The sequence below is a fragment of the Bos javanicus genome, chromosome 19, assembly GCF_032452875.1.
Source record: "Bos javanicus breed banteng chromosome 19, ARS-OSU_banteng_1.0, whole genome shotgun sequence".
Classification (NCBI taxonomy): Eukaryota; Metazoa; Chordata; class Mammalia; order Artiodactyla; family Bovidae; genus Bos; species Bos javanicus.
In genome coordinates this window covers 57,699,449-57,720,470 of record NC_083886.1, presented here as the reverse complement: position 1 = coordinate 57,720,470, position 21,022 = coordinate 57,699,449, and the positions used below count along the sequence as shown (strand labels likewise).

The 21,022-nt window shown below is 54.6% G+C and overlaps 3 protein-coding genes and 1 non-coding gene across 8 annotated transcripts; 1 reads left to right on the top strand and 3 right to left on the bottom strand.

Moving 5' to 3' along the window:
* Nucleotides 1-218: 218 nt before the first annotated feature.
* On the top strand, nucleotides 219-3,426 carry MRPS7 (mitochondrial ribosomal protein S7). Its single transcript, XM_061392860.1, has 5 exons — nucleotides 219-302; nucleotides 843-1,034; nucleotides 1,140-1,203; nucleotides 1,566-1,733; nucleotides 2,817-3,426. The coding sequence occupies exons 1-5, from the start codon at nucleotides 220-222 to the stop codon at nucleotides 3,036-3,038; spliced, it is 729 nt and encodes a 242-aa protein (XP_061248844.1). The 5' UTR covers nucleotide 219; the 3' UTR covers nucleotides 3,039-3,426.
* MIF4GD (MIF4G domain containing) lies at nucleotides 3,329-10,164 on the bottom strand. Of its 4 annotated transcripts, none has more exons than XM_061392865.1 (6): nucleotides 10,142-10,164; nucleotides 6,396-6,527; nucleotides 5,135-5,244; nucleotides 4,797-4,952; nucleotides 4,609-4,701; nucleotides 3,329-4,090 (listed from the first exon to the last, which is right to left on the bottom strand). In XM_061392865.1, exons 2-6 carry the CDS (start codon nucleotides 6,475-6,477, stop codon nucleotides 3,863-3,865), a joined length of 669 nt encoding a protein of 222 aa, XP_061248849.1. In that variant the 5' UTR covers nucleotides 6,478-6,527; nucleotides 10,142-10,164; the 3' UTR covers nucleotides 3,329-3,862. The 4 variants fall into 4 exon arrangements, with proteins under 4 accessions (XP_061248849.1, XP_061248847.1, XP_061248846.1 ...); XM_061392863.1 differs by lacking the exon at nucleotides 10,142-10,164 and adding an exon at nucleotides 7,776-7,857; XM_061392862.1 differs by lacking the exon at nucleotides 10,142-10,164 and adding an exon at nucleotides 7,426-7,508.
* SLC25A19 (solute carrier family 25 member 19) lies at nucleotides 8,765-20,199 on the bottom strand. 2 transcript variants are annotated; one of them, XM_061392859.1, is made up of 7 exons: nucleotides 20,110-20,199; nucleotides 17,095-17,264; nucleotides 16,759-16,914; nucleotides 14,980-15,150; nucleotides 13,786-13,969; nucleotides 13,011-13,141; nucleotides 8,765-10,272 (listed from the first exon to the last, which is right to left on the bottom strand). In XM_061392859.1, exons 2-7 carry the CDS (start codon nucleotides 17,224-17,226, stop codon nucleotides 10,090-10,092), a joined length of 957 nt encoding a protein of 318 aa, XP_061248843.1. In that variant the 5' UTR covers nucleotides 17,227-17,264; nucleotides 20,110-20,199; the 3' UTR covers nucleotides 8,765-10,089. The 2 variants fall into 2 exon arrangements, with proteins under 2 accessions (XP_061248843.1, XP_061248842.1); XM_061392858.1 differs by lacking the exon at nucleotides 20,110-20,199 and adding an exon at nucleotides 19,493-19,511.
* LOC133233093 (U6 spliceosomal RNA) lies at nucleotides 12,779-12,886 on the bottom strand. The gene has a single exon (XR_009731574.1). It is a non-coding gene; the product is annotated as a U6 spliceosomal RNA (small nuclear RNA).
* Nucleotides 20,200-21,022: the final 823 nt, after the last annotated feature.

The following is a 21,022-nucleotide window of genomic DNA, read 5'->3' as shown; positions in this document are numbered from 1 at the left end:
CGCCGCCGCGTAGGATCTTGCTAGGCTGCGACGGATAATGCGAGGGCGAACGTTTCCTTTTTGACTCTCCGCCTTAGACCTCGGAGTGAGAGACTCTTCAGGCCCAGATTAACAGGGTGATGCGCAGAGCTAGGACCCTACTAGCTCCTTTCCCCCGTCTTTAGTCACTCGCTCAGGCACGCCGAGGGCAGTCTCCGTGGGGTCCTGCTGGCAGCCAAGATGGCTGCCCCCACGGTGAAGGTTTCGCGAGGGTGGTCCGGTTTGGCTCTCGGCGTGCGGACAGCTGTCCTGCGGCTTCCAGGGTGAGAGGGTGGCGGGCAGCTGGGAGTCCTCTTGGGTCTTCACGGAGAGACCTGCTGGGGAGGAAAAGAGGGGGCCACAGGCAAGACTCGCAGGGACCTGGAGAGAGCCAGGGAGGCCGGGATAACTGAGTTCAATCCTCTTTAACCCCCTCCGTGAGTTTGGGTCAATCTGAAAGCTTAGTAGTTGCTCCCTGCCTGAGGAATTGTCACTTGGAACTGAAAGTGCGATCTTGTTGAAAAACTCAGAACTGGGATTTTCTTTGCTGGGAGGTGGGGGGAGAGATGCATAGGCGGATTGTCTATTTTGAAGTTCAGGAGCCTGGCCTTACTGTTGGCACTTGAGGAGCAGACTTTCCTGGCCTCTGTAGGGGAGGTCCTCCTACCTCTTGGGACAAGAGCCAGAATTACTGCAGCTCAGCTTTGGCCGGCGGTCTCCCCGCTGCTCGCTTGGCGGCGGTTTGGCATACGTGCCTATTGTTAAGTCAACCCTTTTCACTTGAGTCAGCTTTTGCCCTCTTCTTCCTCTTCCCCCCACCCTAGGCTAACCCAGGTGAGGTGGAGCCGCTATGGCCCTGAGTACCAGGATCCCCAGATTGACAAGGAATATTACCGCAAGCCCTTGGCCCAGCTGACTGAGGAGGAGACGTATGAGCGGGAGCTCAGGAAGACTCAGGTTATTAAAGCTGCCCCAGCCACGAAAACAAGCTCTGTGTTTGAAGACCCAGTGATCAGGTTAGCAGAAAACAAACTTGTTCCACAGAGTGGGACTATACGGGGGAAGGCGGAAGGATCTACAGTGACAGCCTTGGGAACCTAAACATCTTTTTCTTCTTAAAGTAAATTCACCAATATGATGATGAAAGGAGGAAACAAAATTCTGGCCAGATCACTCATGACACAGGTAAACAGTACCTCTCTCTGTCATCTTTGTTTTCCCCATAGCTTTGTGTTTGGCTTTTTTATCTTAACACAAAAAACAATGGATTCTGTACCTGTCATTAAAATGAGTTTCTCTGTATTTATATGTGGGCGTGGAGGCTTTAAGAAGTCCTACAGGAGTCAACCACTGCCGTCCCCCAGCCCCACATTACAAATGTTAGCTCATTCTTCTGTCCTGGTCCAGGGTTTTTGTTTCAGAAGTACTAAGGGAATAGTTGGGCAGCTGTAAGAACAGGATGATGGGAATAAAGGGCAGGGTCCTAGCCCAGCTGGGTGAACCCTTTAGAGACCCTGGGCATCCTCTTCCACTGTATCCCTTTGCAGACCCTGGAAGCTGTGAAAAGGAAGCAGTTTGAGAAGTACCATGCTGCTTCTGCAGAGGAACAAGCAACCATTGAACGCAACCCTTACACCATCTTCCATCAAGCACTGAAAAACTGTGAGCCTGTGATTGGGCTGGTACCCATCCTCAAGGGGGGCCACTTCTACCAGGTGCGTGGTCAGGATGGGAAAGCAGCACTGCTCGTGTGTCAAACGGTGGGGGTAGAGTGGGGGTATTTAGAGTTGGGCCAAGATTGATAGCTTTTTTGGGACTGCAGAGTGCCAAGGTCTTCTTATCCCAGTCCTATGGTATAAAGATTACAGGCAGAAGATGGAAGAGAGCCAAAAAAGTATCTACATGACCTCTTTAGAAGGCCCACAGTACTTCCCCCATTGCCCCTTCTGTCCAGCATCCTGTGTCCAAGGTGTAAGTTTCTGATGGTGAGGAGCCATGTTTATGCCTCATCTTTATACATCAGTGTCTAACGTAGTGTTCGACTGACGCTTCATCACTGTTCAAATGAACTAGGTAAAGTGTTGGTCGCTCAGTTATGTCCAACTCTTTGCAACCCTGTGGACTGGGGCTTGCCCGGCTCTTCTGTCCAAGGGATTCTCCAGCCAAGGATTTTAGGAGTGGGTTGCCATTTCCTTCTCCAGATCTTCCTGACCCAGGGATTGAACTCAGGTCTTCTGCATTGCAGGCAGAAGGTGGCTTTACTGTGTGAGTCACCAGGGAAGCTAGCATTTAATTATACTTCGTTGTCATAAGTGGGTGTTCTTTCCTTTTTTTCCTTAATATATATATTTGTTTTGTCTTTCCTTTTTCAGTGTAAACCTCACAGAGTAGAGACTTTCTCAGTGCCTGTGTCCCTAGGGTCTGGCGTAGCACCTGGCACATAGTAGGGGCCTGGCAAATGATTCTTGGGACAAGAGGGACCTGTTTTCTAGGCGCTCATGATCTGTGTTGGCTAAGTCATGCCAGCTGACAGGGCTTTTCCCAGTGGTGCTTTTATCAACTTGGCTGAACTCCCTTTAGAGGTGAAAAAGGCCAGTGCTCAAGAAGTGTTTGATGAATGCCTGTGATGTCTGCTGCACTGAGGTCAGCCAGGGGTGAGAGGAGCTCAGAGAGGAGCAGTCAGGCCCTCCTCCTCAGCACCCTTGCCAGGGCTGGCCCTGAGTGGACATGTGCCTACTCAAGGAGGCTGCAGTCCTAGCAAGTTCTCAGACTAACCTGCCCTGTCCCGTCTTGCCCAGGTCCCCGTTCCGCTGGCTGAGCGGCGTCGCCGCTTCCTGGCCATGAAGTGGATGATCACTGAGTGCAGGGAGAAGAAGCCCCGGCGGATGCTGATGCCGGAGAAGCTGTCTCAGGAGCTGCTGGAGGCTTTCTGCAACCGCGGCCCTGTGATCAAGAGAAAGCATGACATGCACAAGATGGCCGAGGCCAACCGCGCACTGGCCCACTACCGCTGGTGGTAGTGTGCGCGAGGAGTCGGGAAGACCAGCACGCTCTGCTGCCGGAAACGGTGTGAGCCTGCGGGTTAAGGGGGCCGTTCCCTCTTAAGGCCAGGCGGGCCTCCTACCAGGGACGGAGCCACACGTTTACTGCCTGTTCATCATTTCTTTGGAGGCTGGAACTCGCTCTCTCTGTCCCATCTCCTTGGAAAGAGGGGGCATACGAAGTTGGATTTCCTAAGAAACCTAGGGCTCACCCAGCCTTCTTTTCCTTCAGCTTGGGGTGGACCTTTGGGTGATATGAGAAGAAGCAATTTTAGTATCAGAAAGAGTTTATTAGAAAATTCTCGTCCTGAGCTGGTGTAACACGTGATGTGGTATTACGATTCATTAAAACCAACTGGAGGAAATACGCTCGGTTCTAAAGTGGTCCTTTACAGAATGTATAAAAAGCAGTTTCTGGTGTGACTCTGCTTATCCCCTTTGATATCCCTAAGTGTCCCCACCAATGGCTCTGGGCACCCATTTTACAGATGGGGAATCTGAGGCACCAAGCTAGCTATTGCACCGGTGGTTCCACAGGGCAGTGCTTGTCAGGAGTTCCCAGGTCAGCGGTGAGGGGAGAGAAAGGCTGGTGGGACCGCAGGGCAGGTGTGCCTGTGTCTTCCCCAACCCTGGACTCGGAGGGAAGGTGCTCAGGGCAGGGCCACTGCATTAAGTGGGAAACATCTCGGGTGCTCCTGAAAGTCTGGAAGGGAAGAAGTCTTTGGCAGAGGTGAAGACTCCGCTGCCAGGTTGGAAGGTGGGCACAACAAAGGCTGGCGCCGCTGGGGAGGAAGCCTGGAGGCCTAGTCAGAGACCTCGCTGTAGTAATACTTGTGGGCAGCCGGGGTGGTCTTCCAGCCGGCTGCCCGGAACTCGATGATCTCCAGCAGCAGCAGCTGGGCCAGGGAGCTGAGGCCGGCTGGGAGCAGGAAGCCATCCCGGATCAGGACAAAGAGCTCATCCATGCGCTGCCCATTCATCTTCTCCAGCTGCTCCCCGACCCGATGCAGCTGCAGCACCAGGCAGTCCACCTGCAGGGGCAGCGGGAGGTGACCCCAGGCACGGCTCCGTCACACAGAGCAGCCATTTACTGAGAGCTCGCTGTGTGCCAGGCTCCAGGCTTGGCCTGTGCACACGTTTCCCCGCCTTCATCCTCACACGACCTGGTGGGCACTGTCTCTGCCTCACGTGAAAGGAACAAGCTCAAAGACTTGCCTCAGATCTCTCACCTGGGCCAGGTGGAGGAAGGCTCCGTCCCCAAACTGCTTCTCAGGCCCACTCCCCTGCCCTCCCGCCCTCCACTCCAGTTTGGTTTCTGGGCCACCAGTATCCACAGTTGCTTTCCTACTGGGAACACAGCCTCTGAACCAGGAGGTTCTATCTGTGCTGTGTTCTGGATAAATCCCAGACCTAGCACCTGTCCTGTAACCCTAACAGGCCATGAACACCCCCACCAGGTTCCTGCCCCACAGGTGAAAGTCTCCATGGATGGGGGCAGGCATTACAAGTTGAGCCCATCTCCACAGTCTTCGGTGCCAGGGCCACTCACCTCCTCCTCCTTGCTCAGGCTGTCGGGCTGGGCCAGCCGGAAGAGGCAGTCGTAGACGGGGTTCACCAGGGCCATCATAGGCATGTTGTTCACCTGCGGGGGGAGAGCAGGAACAGAGCACTGGCTTAGTGACGCAGGAGACAGGTGGGTCGCCTCTGCTGCACGGGGTGTGGCTGGCGGGGCCTCACCCTCAGGTAGTCAAAGATGTTGCAGATAAAGGTGACGTAGCAGACCCAGCCCTGCAGGGAGCGGGCTCGAAGCTGCTCCCGAGTCTGGTACTCTTGCTGCAGCCGGTTGAGGAGTCCACGGCGGAAGACACTCTGGCCCGCTTGCTTGCTCTCTGCCTGTGAGCCAGGGAAAGGGAAGGGCAGTCCCAGGGCCCAAGCTTCCCAGGCCAAGTTCCCTGCTGTCCTCCTCCTCTCTTGCCTCTGAGGCCAGCCCTTCACATCTCTGCCCTGCTGGCCTCTGCCCACTTCAGAAGCACCTTCCTCAAAGCATCTCCCCTTCTCTACCAGCCCCACCCAACCTGAATGATGGCGTAGCACATGCGTCCTGCTTCCTTGCTGAACACACTGTCCTGCAGAGAATGGTCCACAATCACATTGGCCACTTTCTCCAAGTCCACGGCACCTGGATCTAGAGTAAAGACAGGTGGGGAGTCTAGAGCTGCTTAGTTATATACGCCTCCACCTGCTTCTAAAGGATTTGAGGTGTTCACTGACGAGCACTCCCATTATATACTTCCACTGCTGGGAAAGATTGAGGGCAGGAGGAGAAGGGGACGACAGAGGATGAGATGGTTGGATGCCATCACCGACTCAATGGACGTGAGTTCAGGTAAACTCCGGGAGTTGGTAATGGACAGGGAGGCCTGGCGTGCTGCAGTTCATGGCGGCGCAGAGAGTTGGACATGACTGAACGACTGAACTGAACTGAAAGAGACCAGAAGGGGGTATTCCTCAGAGGTCCAGTGTTTAGGACTCTGCTCCCATTGCAGGAAGTGCAGGTTGGATCCCTGGTCAGGGAACTAATCCTGCAAGCCATGTAGTGTGGCCAAAAAAAAAAAAAAGAGACCAGAAAACAGAGGAAACATCACACAGGAGCAGCTGCAGCCATGAGCTCCTGGTGGCCCAATCAGAGAAAACAGGGTTGTGTGGCTGATAAAGAGTCAAACAGCGCTCGTTTTTTTTAGGACATGTCTTTTCCTGGCACTAGGTTGAAGATGGAACACTGACAGCCATTTTACGGAAGAAAGTGTTCTTACAACACATACATGAATCCCTGACAAAAACAGGCCAGGGAGGGCCTCTCTGCAGGCTTAGCTTGGCACGCTACAGGCATTGCTAATCGTTCGCTGAGTCAAACTTCTGTCCTGAGTGCTGCAGGAGGGCCTTGGCCCAGGACAGTTAGTGGAGCTCCTCTGCCATGCAGAACACTCCATCTTCTGTCCCACGTCAGGCAGCTCCGCATATTCAAGAGAGGGGCTGCAGCAATGCAGAAACCAGGTCCAGCGTAAGGACTTAAGGGGCAGGAACTGGGTTTTCTGTGCCTCACCCTCCTTTCCTGGGTACTTTAAAAACACTTTACAATCTGAGGGGTGACTATGATCTATGATTCATACTCCCAAATACTGGCATAAATGTCTTCCAGTTCCAGAATTATGTTGCGGACTCCTGCTCTCAGAAAGTGAAGGGAGAGGGTGGTGCATTCCCAGGGTCAGCCCAGTCCTCCGGTCCTGTCCCTCTCTGGTGCTCTGGAGCCAGGCTCAGGGGGCTCCCCATGCTCACCTTTTAGAGCTGTCTTCAGCAGCTGCTGGGTCTCTGCATCAAAACACTGGATTTTATACTCCTCTTTACCAGGCTCCCCCATGACTATCCAGGTGCAGCAGCTCTTTACTGGGGTGGGACTAAGGACAGCACCTGGGTGGGGGGAGAGGCGAATGGAGAGGTCTTAGGTGTGGAACGCGGAGGCAGGGCTCTCAGCCCTATGGGCCCTGGATAGGGCTGGGCAGTCCATGGCATTCAGGGGTTGGCTGGGCGCCCACCAAGCTTGGCTTCTAGTGGAGACTGGGCACCAGCCAGGCACCTGCTGCTCAGTTAAAGAATCCTGATAGTCTCTGGGATTACACAAGAGTAAAGAGATGAAGGGTGAATGTGTCTGCCCTCTAGTCTGCCTCAGAGTTATTCTCAGCTGATACCAAAGCTGGGGTGGGATCGGGTGCACTGAGATGAGGGGGTGGATGCGTGGATATCAGACATTTTCCTCGCCTGTATAAGACGACCCAGAAGCTACTGGTCCGCCACGGCTCCCGGCGAGTGAGAGGGCCGGGGCTCCAGGCTGTGGGCATCTGTCCCAGCAGGGTTCGAAGCCCCTCTCCGCAACCCTCTCCCTTATGTCAGCGTCCTCACCCCAGAAAGCCCAGTCCCGGGCTGGGGCCGGCCAGAGAGCTGGGTGCCGCCTTGACTCCCCTTGTACCAGCCAGTTTCTCCCCGGGACGGACTGGTTAAACTGGCCTCCCGAGGGGCAAGAAACCTGGCCCTGCCTTCTCACGAGGGGGACAGTGCTGAGAGTCCTGAGCTCCATTCTGAGCCTTCCTCTTAAGGAGGGGGGAGCGGTGACATGGCCCCCAAAGGTGGTCCCCGCTGGAGTCTCCCCTCCGAACTCGGTGCCTCTCCTCCCGGCCAAAGGAGCGGATCTTAAGGGTCTCCAGACCTGGGCAGCTTTCCTAAGTCCGGAATGCTCTTCCCGGCGGCTCAGTGGAGCCCGCCGTCCGGTGTCCCACGAGCTGTAGGGGTGGCGAGAGAGCCGGGGACCCACCTGCCGCGTCGGCGCCGCGCCCGCGTGCCCGAAGGCCGCTCGGTCGACATCGTGCGCGCGCCCCGCGTCCGCGGCGCTGCAGGCTGGGCCGCCGGCGCCTCGCGCCGCTGAGGTCATTTCCTAGCGCTGGGGTGGGGGGGGCCCTCGGGCGGCAGGGCGGGGCCTCGGGCGGCGGGGCGGGGCCTCGGGCGGAGGGGCGGGGCCTGGGTGGGGCATCGTACGAGCGCCCCCTGCCGGAGCCCCGACGACGCTGCCCACGCCAGCAGGCCGCGCTAGCTCAGAGGTTCCCGGCGTGGGACGGCGCAGGACGCCCGCGACCCGTGCCCCCACCGCCCCCTTCCTCTCCTCACCTCGTTCTCCCCGGGCCTGTCCGGGACCACGCCGGCTCGCAGGCGCTGGGTCGGACCTGCTCCTCGACCTGCGTGAAGCCCTCGGTCTTGAGCAGTGGCACCCACCCTGCCCCGCCCCACGCCGGGGCTGAGGTTAAAACCGGGTCAGGAACCGGGCCGGCCAGCGGCGTAGGAGGGGCCTGCGGGGGGCGTGGTCCGCAGCCCGGGCGGCAGGCGCAGGGAGCAAGGTGGGAGCGCAGAGCAGACGGCAGGAGGGGCCGAACTCACAGGCGGTAGGCCCGGGCTCCGCGCCCCACCGCCCCTACCCGAGGTAGAGAAGGCGAGGAAGCCGTCAGGGCTAGATCGAGTTCCACGAAGCCCCACTCCAAGTACAAACGATATTGGTAAAATAAATTGACAATCAATGAATCAACCCAAGAGAAAGGGGTCCGTTTGCCAACTTTTGGTGCCCCAGGAGTTGGGAGTGTGACCCTGACATTGAGCTTCCCCGGGGGCTCAGACGGCAAAGGATCTGCGTGCAATGCAAGAGACCCAGGTTCAATCCCTGGGTGGGGAAAGATCCCCTGGAGAAGGAAAAGGCAGCCCACTCCAGTATTCTTGCCTGGAGAATCCCATGGACAGAGCCTGGCAGGCTACAGTCCACTGGGTCACAGAGTCAGACATGACTGAGTAAACACATCCACGTCCTGACTGATGGATGAGCAAGTGCCTGGCTCAGTCTGTCCTGGTCTGGGCTTGGGGAGAGGTGTGGGCTCAGCAGCCCACACAGGGCCAGGTCGGAGGTCAACCCTGCACCGCAGGAAGGCATACAGGAGAGGCTGGGAAAGAACTGCCTTTTCCTGTAGCTTGGACAAGAAAGATGTGTTGATGGTGATTTCTGTATCCAGGGCTCGCTTCTCCTGCTCACAGAGCTGCCAAAGTGGTCACCAGAAAATGGATCGAGGAAGAGAACCTCAGCTGCTGAGAAAGAAAACCAATGAGCAGAGAGCTGAAGAGAATAAAGTTTACTTCCATGGATATCAAAAAATACATTCGGACAGCGGCCCCCTTGGGCAGCCGCAAGCCTTGACTGCCAGACACCCTCTAGCCACACGTGGACCTTCATAATCAGCAACCAAGGGCATGGAGGTTCCAGGATTCCAGGTACCAGACCAGAAAGGACACGGTAATGGTGAGAACAGGCCCAGGACCCCGGGAGAGCCATGACGCTCACCCACAGCTGCTCCTCGCTGCCACCTTCCTCGGCTGTCAGTGCAAAGGCTGGAGCTAGAGCCGAGGTGAGGTCAGGGGAGCAGTCCTGCGCGGGGCTCCCCCTGCACAGCCAACCTCTAGGGCCATGCTTCCCAGGGAGTGGTTTTTCTGTGACTCTCTTCTCCTTTCGTACCACTGGCTGTGTCTAGACTGTGGGTTCCTGTGCCTGGCAACTGCCTGGGCACCGGGGGTCCCCACAGCAGGCGGCCTGCTCAACCCCTTCCTGCAGGCCATGCTGGACCCAGGAGCTCACAAGCGGGCAGCTGATGCCCACTGGCCCAGCCTAAGCTCCCACCCACTCAGGAGGGCTAACCCAGCCTCCAGCAAGAGAGTGATCCTGGGAGACTGAGGCAGAGGGCTGCTGCCTTTACCCACACCCCCGCCCCGTCAGCACACCCCCACTGCCAGTGGCGCCGCTGGGATCAGCTTTCCCTAGAGGCCCACGGGCTGGGACCAGTCCCACCCAGGGAGAGAACAGCCTGAGCGGTGCCTTTATAGACATGGAGATCTGAGTATGGTGGAGTTTTTACATAAAGAGACCAATTCAGCTACTTCTAGGATTCTTCCCCTAGAACTAGAAACAGAGCTGCCTGAGGGACACAACTGCGGAGCAAAGTAGAATGCAGGGAAGGCAGGGCTCCCTTCCTCCAGCTTTGGGAGGAGGGATGTGATTTGGTAGGGAAGGTGGAGGGGAAAGACTGCTTTCAGCTTTAACGTCTATTAAATAGGTGGTGGGAGTAAGCGTGGGGACCCTGTACGGGGCCCAGTCCCAGCCTCACGCTCACCCTGTGGCCCTGCTCAGAGTCAGGAGGGCTCTCTGGGCAGCTGGGCTCAGCAGGTGGGCAGCTGCTGCCCCCAGTGTCTGCCAGACAGAGGACGAACGTCCAGCTCCTCCTGATGGGCCTCCCGGTGCCCTTCCAGTGGAATCCCAATGGCTCTTCGTGCCCGAGACAGCTGTCCTGGAGGGAAGGACCAGGCAGCGCCTCTCTGTGCAACAGGAGACCGTTGATCGAGCCTACTTCCAGGAGGGGAAGACCACAGGCCACCCTTCCTGCCCTCGAGGCTAGCTGTCTGCCTTCCTCATGTGATGGAAGAAGTTACAGAAGAGCTCGTACCAGAAGAACACCAAGCCAGTGGAGAGGGCGGCCTTCAGCAGGCTGGGGGACAGGCCTTTGAAGCAGCCCTGTGCACCCTCCTCTCGCAGCACCTGCCCGGCGCAGTCCAGGAGGCCCTTGTAGCTCCGCACCTGGGGAGAGGAACGGTACCCTGGTTGAGGAGAGAGCAGGGGGTGGACACGTGGATGTGAGCTCTGTTCTTCTGTCAACACAGGGCCTGGCACGTTCAAGCTCCCAGCAGATAGCTGCTGGAAGAAGGAATGAATGCCAAGGAGACGGAAGAAGTGAACCTCATTCTTTCTCTTCCAGCTGGGCTAATTCAGGCTTCACAGAGGAGGGGCGTGGAAATCAGCACTGGACAGAGCTCCTTTTTGCCGGGGAAGTTCCCACGGACTGAGGCTCTTAAGGACCCAGTGAGAGCTCTGGACCCTCTTCCCAGAGGTGCTCTGACCGTGTGCCCCATCACTCCCTGCCCACCTTGGGCAGTAGATCTGAATCTGGTCCTTGTGAGCTCTGAGCCTGACAGGTGTCACCAGGCTGGCCACCTCCACTTGACCACAGACAGCTGCTGTGTCCCTAAGACACAGCTCGGCTCAAGCCTTGCTCAACCCCCAAAGCTTCAGGAACTCCCGACAATGATGATGAAGAATCCAGTCCAAGCCACGTGGCCTGGTGTTCAGGGCCTTCCACCATTTGGCCTCAGCATCCCTCCCTGATCTGCCTTTATCGCCCACTGGTCCACTCACACGGCCCCCCTCCAGCCACGCCTACTCACACTACATCTCCGTTGGGAGCAGGGCCTCCCTCCTGTGTCCTGGTCTCTCACCAGCTCTCCCTGTCCAAATTCAAACCATCTCTTCAAACCAAGTTGGTAAGTGGAAAGAGGACGTTATAAAACCTTGTGTACAACCCCATTTTTGTTAAAATGTCCACGTTTTCTTCTGCAAAGAAACAAAACAGCAGCGTGGATGGACCCAGGGGGTGTTATGTTATGCTTAGTGAAATAAGTCAGAGAAAGGGAAATGGTGTGTGTTATCACCAATGTGTGGAATCTAAAAAAATAAACTACTGGTAACTAGAGGGACGCGGGGAGGAGCAGGCGAGGGGCAGGGGATTAAGAGGTACAAACAAACCCCTATAAAATAAATTACGTGGGACCTCCCTGGAGGTGCAGTGGTTAAGACCATGCTTCCACTGCAAGCGGTGCGGGTTTGATCCCTGGTTGGGAAACAGATTCCACGCAGAGCCAAGAAATAAATAAATAAGCAAAAGGATATACTGTGCAGCACAGGGAAATGTCGCCATTATTTTATAATTAAGTGGAATATAAACTATAAAAATGTTGAATCACTACACTATACACCTGAAACTAACTTAGTATTGCAAATTGAGTATACTTCAATAAGAGAAAGAGAGGGGGGAAAGGAAGGGAGACAGAGAAAGAGAGGAAGGAAGAGAGAGAACTACTACAGCTAAAGGTTCTGTGTGATCTTCTCGGGGTGGGTGGTGTTGGATTTACCTGGGATTTTATCTTCCTTTTTGTCTAACATCTCTGAAGTTTTCTACAAAGAAACTGTACCATAATTTGTAAACCCACTTCTTTCTCTCTCCCTGAGTAAGGCGTGCACTCTTCCCTTCCTGACTCCCATTCCATGCCCTCTCGCTCCTCTGCTGTCTGTCAGTCACGTTGTGCTGTGACATCTTCTTGCTGTGACATCCCAGGGTCCCAGGTTCCAGAGGGAGAAGCCCAGAAGTCACCCAGCCCTGCCTTCCACCCCGCACTGCCCCACTGCCTACCACCCTGGCCTTTCACAAAATCAGCGCGCCACAAGGAGCAGATGAAAACCCAGTATGTGAAAATCGAAGCAGATTAAGGAATGACTATTAACATTACAGAATTACCCACAACGGGGCTTCTCTGATGGCAAACCCTTCTAGTGCATTTAAAATATAATTTAGTTGGTCAGATTTAATTCACCCCTATCCTGGGACATCTACAGCATAAAGCAAAGAACCCCATACACCAGTATGAGCCTGCTTCTCTGTGTTCTTTATATCTTGGGGACCTTTCTTATGTGAGTAAACTCTTGGTCCCCAAACGAACCGCACGCTTGTAAGACAGAGGCTGAGTGCGCCTTCCCCCACGTCTCTGCATGGTGCCCGACACACGCAGGGCTTTGCCCGGGGCTTCCATGTGCTCAGGGGTCCCCGGTGCGAGGTTAAATTAGACAAGACAAATCTAAACATAAAAATCCTTCTCCGCTCTTTGGCCACCCTCTCCCTGCACTGTGCATCACGTTATCTGTATTTTGTGTTGACCAGACCTTTCCCATCGGCGGGAATACCTGCCCAACCATAGACAGCAACATTCTCCCAGCATCGACAAGGCAACTCCTTAAAGACAACGTTCCTTCTTGATCTTGTAAGGGGTCACATGACCCGCTACGATGGTGCTTAGATCCGGATTATGTAAACTGTCAATAATATTTGATGCACAGCCCTCTGTCTAAAAAAAAACTTAACCTAAACTGTGTCTCAACATCCAGCAGGCAAGACAGTTCTCAGAGCTTTCTGAGATGCTCCTCCTGGGTTATAATCCTCAAATTTTCCAATTCTCTCTTAGATCGATTTTTTTTTTAAAATCCAGAGCACTGCATGAATTTGCATGTCACCCTTGCTCAGGGGCCATGCTGATCCTCTCTGGATCCTTCCAATTTTAGTGCATGTGCTCCCCAAGGCGAGCACTGATTACATTTCCATGGACACCAGGGCCAGGCTGGGGGTGAGAGGGCTGGGGGAACTGACCCTTGCTCCTTCACATGCCCGGTGGGCGGCCAGGATCAGAGCTGTCTGCGGGGGTACGGCTCACCTGGCCAAAGGAGGCTCGGGCCTGCTCAAACCCTCCAACCTGCAGCCGTTTCTTAAAGAGGTCCAGCGGGTACGTGAGGGTCTTGCTGATGACGCCAGCTCCGCTGCCACAAAGCAGGTTTTTGAAGTTCCCTGGACCAGAGATGTGGGATGGAGTGGGGAGAAAGGAGAGAAATTCAATGTAAGGTAAACGTCAAGGTTATACCTTCTAATTCGGGGCCTTAAAACAAAACCCTACAGGCATCCTCGATTTCAGAATTTAACCCAGGAGAGAGAGAACCAGACGCGGTCCCTTTCATCAAGGATGGCGGGCGGTGGACTGCAGGCTGGACAGGCTGGTGGCAGAAGGGGCGTGAGCCCGGAACACGCGTCGCCCCAGCGGGAGGCATTCGGGGCCTGCAGGCTCTGCCACGTGACCTGGGTCATGCTCGGGAGGGAACAGGATGCCTGTGCCCTTCCCTGGCTTCCCCAAATGAAAACCAAACCAAACACTAAACAAAACCAGGCTGTCTGCAAGTTGGACCTTGGACAAAAATGAAAACCATGACCGGTGGCCAGAGATAACAGTGGCGAGAGCCGAGAGAAACAAAGTAATCTGTGAGTGAACGGATTTGTTTTGCTGGCGGCACTAGAGCGGGGGGTTCAGAGGTCTGCGGTGTTCCTAGCTGCTGGAGGAAAGCCTTCCTTCCTACCTGACTCAGAAAGAGATGCTATGGCTGGGGAGTGGTGGTGGGGGAGTGAGACCCAGATCCCCTTTCCCGGGAGGGTGGTCTCACCGTTTTTCTTGCCTTCGGCCGGCAAGGCCCACTCGTAGGCGCGCTTCAAGGAGCTGTAGATGGAGAACTGGAACCCCGCGTAGGGGAAGATGGCGATCAAGGTGGGGTTCAGGCCTTTGTAGAAGACCAAGGGGCCTTCGGTCCTGTACATGGTCACCACGGCGTCTCGCAGGGTTTTATAGACCTGGACACCACACGTGTGATGATGAACGAGGCTATTTCAGCCCGAAAACCCAGCCCGCCAGGTATATTTCCCCGAGCCTAGAAACCAGCTACCAGGGGTGTTACTTCTCCTGCCACGACGACAAAGAAAATGCTGGGCCAAAACTCCCAGGGTGGGATTGCCCAGAGGCTCCCCTTCCGGCTATTTACACCACGGGCTTCCCAAGGAGTGCACAGAAATGTGCGGGACTGCGAAAGGTGTGAAATCCACCTTGGATGATCCGTTTATAATTCACAGCGTGCGTGCCTGCAAGCTGTCCCATCTGACTCTTTTGTGGCCCCATGGACTCTAGCCCGCCAGGCTCCTCTGTTTATGGGATTTTCCAGGCAAGAATACAGAAGTGGGCAGCCATTTCCTTCTCCAGGGGATCTTCCTAACCCAAGGATTGAACCCGAGCCTCCTGCACTGGCAGGCGGATTTTGTACCACTGAGCAACCAGGGCAACCCATGCATATACTTAACCCTTCTTAAACTGTCAAAATGCAATCTTCATGCATGGAGATCACGGACAGTTGTTTTTTAAGTATACTTCTGTTCGACATATATCCTATATATTCTTTGCAGGGGTCCAGCGGGGCTGACTCTGCCTGCCTGTGGGGACCACAAGGCACCGCACTGACCAAGGGGGACTGATGGAAAAGTCTGCCCCAGGCAGGGAGGCCCTCTTCACACTTGCTCCCAGATGCTGGCAGCTATACTGAAGGCTTTCGCCTTCGGATTGCACGAAAGGGCTGGGCCTCAGAGGAAGGCCATTTGGTATTTGTTCTCTTTCCCCGCCAGGTTCTGCGTCCCCTCAGGAGGCTGTGAGCACCTTGTCTGGTGCTGAGAGCAGCCACAGTTTCGGGGACAGGCTGAAGGGCCTGAAGACCCCCGCTCCCCTCCCCCAGCTTTGTTCCCTCTAAGGAAAAGGGCCCCCACCCTGGCACACCCCCCCATCCCTCGGGCACCCCTTTTCTGACCTGGCCACTCACCCTGGGCTCACCCTGAGCTGCAAAGCGGGTGCGCAGCACGTCCACGGGATGCACAGCGAGGGTGGCCACGCAGGCGGACAGGCCGCCGCACAAGAAATGCACGGAGAAGTCGCGGGCATCGCGCACGCTGGCCCTGTGCACCAGCTCGGTCAGCGCTTCAAACGACAAAAACTGCAAGGGTGCGTGGCAGTGTCATGGACAAACAGCCCCGGACGCTTCCCCTCCACCCGTGACCAGGAGACGCTCTCCTTGAGCAGGGACAGAATTCAATAAACACGGAACCTGTGCCCTTTCGCTCTGAGCAGAGCCAAACACCCAAGGGCTAAAGAAATATGCGAGGGAGTTTTTATATCAGAAAATTCTACTCAGAAACTAGACTGTGAGTTGTCTAAAGTAACGGACAAGAGTTCACGATTTTAGACTTATCTCTGACATCCTTCAGCAGCTAAGAATTGGAGGGTATTTTTTAAAATGAATTCTATATTCAGCTCCTGGCATCATTCTATCATCTTGGATGCAAGTTAAAATAAACAAGCACATAAGGGAGCAAAAAAAAAAAAAAGAAAATTCTACTCAGGAATTCCCTGGAGGTCCAGTGGTTAGGACTCAGTGCTCTAGCTGCCATGGCCCTGGGTTCAATCCCTGGTTGGGGACCTAGGATCCTGCAAGCCACAGAGTGAGACCAAAAAAAGAAAGAAAAAGAAAGGAAAGAAAATTCTATTCATCACTTAGTTTCCTGACAACTGAGAAAAGATGGCCATTGTCTGATTCTAGGCTGGGCACCCTTTCAGTGCAGCGAGCCGTGACCCTGGAGCTGAAATTCCATTGGGAGAATTCCATACATTACATATTCCATGGTGGAAGCCCCCCTTGGGCTCAGATGCTTCTCTATCCAACTCGCAGAAGCTCGGGGTGCTGAGAGCACATGTCGCTGCATGAACCCACCAGCATGCAGCGTCTGCGCGCTGGCTCAGGGCGAGAGCTGCAGAGCATGTGACCTGAGCGACCCCTGTGATGTCACAGGAAGAACAGGCAGGGCAGCTCTGCTGCTGGCCGCCGGGCTGGGAGTCCTGGCTCGGCCACTTTCCACCTAGCGACTTTGGCTGGGCTAATTATTTACGCTCTCTTGGCTTCTGTAAAATGGGGGTGACAACAGAGCCTACCGAAGGACTGCTGTGAGACAGCGGAAGTGACGCGCTTTCCCAGGCCCCCAGTTAGCGTGGTGCAGGGCTGGCTATCTCATCACCACCTCTGTACAACTACACACTACACGCTGAGGGTAAACCGGCACTCAGCTGAACAATGCGAACAGACGAGAAGCCTGGACCCGGAGCCTAGCCTCACCACCTACGGGCTGTGTGGCCTCAGGCAGCTCGCTCAGCCTCTCTGTGAGCCACGAAATGCCTGCTGCACCTTCCTCACGGCGCTGCCAGGAAGTTCACAGGAAGCACAGACGTGAAAATGCTACTTTAAAAAATGAAAAGTGTTTGTACTGCCATCTACCAAGCCCCTCTGGGCCTGGCATCAAGACAGTCTTCTGGACGCAATGCCTCATGTTCTGTGGGTGCCAAGTCCCCAGGCTTGGGAGACGTGGGGAAGGGGATGCTTCTGGTCTATGTCTTCCATTTGCCAGGTAGCTTCCCCACCAAGGCAAGTGGGAAGTGTGTGACTACCTCCTGTTGCCTTACCCCGGGCGGCTCGGGTGCCCACCCTACCACCCCCGGTTCCCCCATTGTGCAACGTGACCCCAGAGGCCTGGCCACTTCCCCTGCCACCTACTTGGACAGCTCCATAGCCTATGGAGAGAAGCTGGGCTGGGATGTGCCCTTTCCAGAACGCTGTTGGGCCCTCCTCTTGCAAAATCTGTCTCCCGGCCTGCAGGATTCCGTGGTATTTTGCATTGGGGTCACTGCGAGACAGGCGCTCAATCTGAAGCTAGGTATCAAAATGGAAATGGTCAGGATGATGGGGGTGGGCGGGGGTGGGCAGGAGGAATTTCAGAGATGGCAATAAAGCGCTTCTCCTTCACAAAACTCCAAGCCCCAGGAGCTGCTTTGGCAAAAGAGAGTGAATTGGTCCTCCAGCCCATTACACGGATAACACAGGAAAGGGTACCTGGAAGCGGATTTTGATGACGTCCAAGGGGCTGATCAGCACCCGAGTGACAAGTCCGGACACAGACCCAGCCACGGCCACTTCAACATTGGAGATATCCCTGTCGTCTGCTTTGGGGTCATAGCCCACCATCCCTGCCTCTGGCCCATGCAACGTCCATCAGCTTCAAGCTAAACGGGAGAGATAAAGAATAAACACTAGAGCAAGTGCTTAGGGTCCCTGCTCACACTCGCCAGAGCAGCCCTCCTGAAACAACCCCCCAAAGCAGAGCCCACATCCTCTCCTTATCCTGCTTTATTCTTCTTTAGAGCATTTACATACTGAACATTGATTCTATCCGTTTCTTGCCTCTCCTCCCCACTAGAATTCGAGCCACTCTTTTGCAGAAGAAAAACAGCAAGATATACATGCACTCAATTGGTAAAGAATCCGCCTGCGATGCAGAAGATCTGAGTTCGATCCCTGGGTTGGGAAGATCTCCTGGAGAAGGGAATGGCTATCCACTCCAGTATTCTGGCCTGGAGAATTCCATGGACTGTATAGCCCAGGGGTCACAAAGAGTCCGACACGACTGAGCGACTTTCACTGTACCAACGTATAAAGAATGGGGGAAAGTCTGCAAGGACACACACCCCGACAGGCTGGTGAGGTTACCTCTGGGGGAGAGCTGGCAAGGGAAGAGGGAGGCCAGGTCTCCCTTCTTCTATATGGACTGAATTCATTATGCCCCACCCCCAGCCTCCCAAGCCCCAGTTAAAACAAAATATAAAATGATTTCCAAAGAGACTTCAGGGCCTCCCTGGTAGCTCACTGGTAAAGAATCTGCCTGCCAGTGCACGAGACATGGGTTTGATCCCTGATCCGGGAGGATCCCACATGCCGAGGAACAGCTAGGCTGGCGCACCACAACTTCCGAGTCTGTGCTCTAGAGCCTGGGAGCTGCAACTCCTGAGCCCATGGGCCGAAATGGCTGAAGCCCCTCGCCCTAGAGCCCGCGCTCCACAAGAGAAGCCACTGCAGTGAGAAGCCCACACCCAGCACTGCTCACTGCAAGCAGATAAAGCCCACGTGCAGCAATAAAGACCCAGCACAGCCAAAAATTAAGTATATAAAATAAACAATTATTTAAAAAAGAGAGAGAGACTTCAGAATTAACCTAGTTCTTGAATACCTTGTGGCAAGGCTGGTAAAGAATCCGCCTGCAATGCAGGAGACCTGGGTTTCATCCCTGGGTTGGGAAGATCCCCTGGAGAAGGGAAAGGCTCCCCACTCTGAGCGACTCGCTTTCACTTTTGAATACTTTTAGGAACAGGAGAGTCAGGGTGCACAGTGACCCCCTCCACCCTGCTATTGTTTCTTTTTCTCCTTTCATCTTCCCAAGTCCTCACTTTTCTGAAACTACCAAAATAGCACTCCAATCCATCCTTAAAATTAACAAGGCACATCCATGGGGCTCGACTGGCAAGGTATTGTAAAATAATATCTTATTCAAGGTCTAATGCGGGACTTCCCCAGCAGTCCAGTGGTTAGGACTCGGCACTTTCACAGCTGGGGCCCAGGTCTGATCGCTGATTGGGAACTAAGATCCTGCAAGCCTTGCAGCGTGGAAAAAAAAAAAAACCCAAAATACTAATGGTATGAAACCTCCCACCCCCTGCCAGAAATGTGCCTGCCCCTTGGTAACTTTTCCCCAGACCCTCAAAGGAGACCTCGGTTTTCCCATCAAGTACTCTTTGATGCTAACTCAAGCTGCGACTCCCAGGGCACCTGTGAGGAGCAGTTTAAATGTGAAGCAGGTGAATGAGAGACACAGTCTCTCCACAGGTCACCCAGAGACTGCTCGGGTCACACAGAACACTGTCAGTTCCCTGCTGTCAGGGAGGGAAAGTGCACTTCTATAAATAAGTAGCTCTGCATAGCTGGTCATAATCTTAAACCTCAGATCAAGAAGCCTGAGTTCAAATTTCTGATTCGCTCATGTACCGTGGGCAGGTTTATTTAACCTAGGCTCAGTTTTTCTTCTGAAAAATGGGAATGACAGTGGCCCCGCCTAACGAGATTCCTGGGAGGATCATGCAAGATACTATATATGATGCTGCTAAGTCTCTTCAGTCGTGTCTGACTCTGTGCGACCCCATAGACGGCAGCCCACCAGGTTCCCCCGCCCCTGGGATTCTCCAGGCAAGAACACTGGAGTGGGTTGCCATTTCCTTCTCCAATGCATGAAAGTGGAAAGTGAAAGTGAAGTCGCTCAGTCCTGTCCGACTCTTAGCGATCCCATGGACTGCAGCCTACCAGGCTCCTCAGCCCATGGAATTTTCCAGGCAGGAGTACTGGAGTGGGGTGCCATTGCCCTGACTATATATGATAAGCTCTATCAAAAAGGTAAAAGTCTTACACACGTGAAAGGGCTTGCTGAATACAATTCATTAGTGGCCTTACTTTTTCTGCTTGCTCAGAATTTCCTTCTTGTACCAAAAAGCCTTGATATTTATCTAGAGACAAAATAAACATGAAACATGATTATAAGCATGATATAATAAAGTATCAGATGGTGGGAGGGGTGCCTTGGAGTGAACAAAGGCAGGTGTGTGTGTGGGGTGGGTGTGTGTCTGCTTTCGCCACGCCGTTTTCACTGCGGGAGCCCCTGGGGTTCAGATATGCAGGAGCCCCGCGGTAAGCGCGTGTGCCCCTGAGCCCACGTGCTCAGCCGAGGGTCTCTACAGATGTCCCCGCGTATGGACACCGGTGTCCACATGTGCTCCAGGGCTTGTGTTTGTACCCCGGCTCCAAGAAAACGCCCGCGAGGCGTGCACCCGACTGTACAGACAGGTGCCCCGGGTGTGTCCAGGGTTAAGCTTCCTGCGTCCCTGAAGATGCTTCTCAGGTCAGACGCCTCACGTGTGGGCACGGCCCCCGCCCCCGCGTGAGTACCTGCGCGTGTGGTCGCCCCCAGGGAATGAGGGTGCAAGTCTCCAAGCGGACAGCGAGAGGGCGGAGGCAGAGGTCACTCACCGGGCTGAGAGGGCGCGGCTCCTGTCGCTCGTCTCTCCCCCCTCGCGCAGTCTAACAGTAAAACTTAACTGAGCTTGGCGGTAACTGACGGGTTTCCAGGCCAATCACAGCACAGCTTCCGACAGACGCTAAACCAATGGTTGTACTGGCGCCCCCCCTAACCCCCCGATAAACGCCTATTGCAAGGAGTTGCTGGGTAGTGTAGTCCTCTGCGACCAAGGCCGGCCCTTGCGAGGCGCAGAGCCTATGGGAGATGTAGGCCCTCGGCGCGCGCGTGCGCAAACGTCTCCCTCGCGTTCGAGGAAGGCGGGTCCAGAAGCCCGGCTGCGCCTGAAGAGGTCGCGGTGCCGAGTCGGGCGTGTGCCTAGGGTCAGACTGCTGGCGGGCGGAAGTTTAGGGCGCGCTGGACTTGACCCGCATTCGTCAAAAGTATCTTATTTCCAGTTCCCGGATACTGTAAACTTGGAAAAGATGGCGGAAAGTTTAGCAAAAGCCTGGGGGAAAGAACAGATGAGTTTTTAAGACCGGGACGAGGACGGCAAGAATACAGAGATTTTGTTTTCCCCCTAGGGTTTATTATGAGTGAAAGGGTTAGTCGCTCAGCTCATTATGAAAATAATATAAAAATATATAGCCATAATACAGACAATGTAGAAATGAAGGAGGAAATGACTCACCCTACCACTCTCACCCAAGTAGCATCAGCATTTTGCAGGACAGTCTTTCTTCCCTATTTTCAAACGGTGTTTTTCACATTAGCGCAATAATTTTGATGCACAGTTAAAAAACATTTTTATTGCACAATGTAAAACTGTTGTGGGGAATTTCCCTGGCAGCCCAGTGGTTAAGACTCCACACGCTTCCAATGCAGGGGGCATGCGTGAACTAAGATCTGGCACCTGGGGAGGCAAGC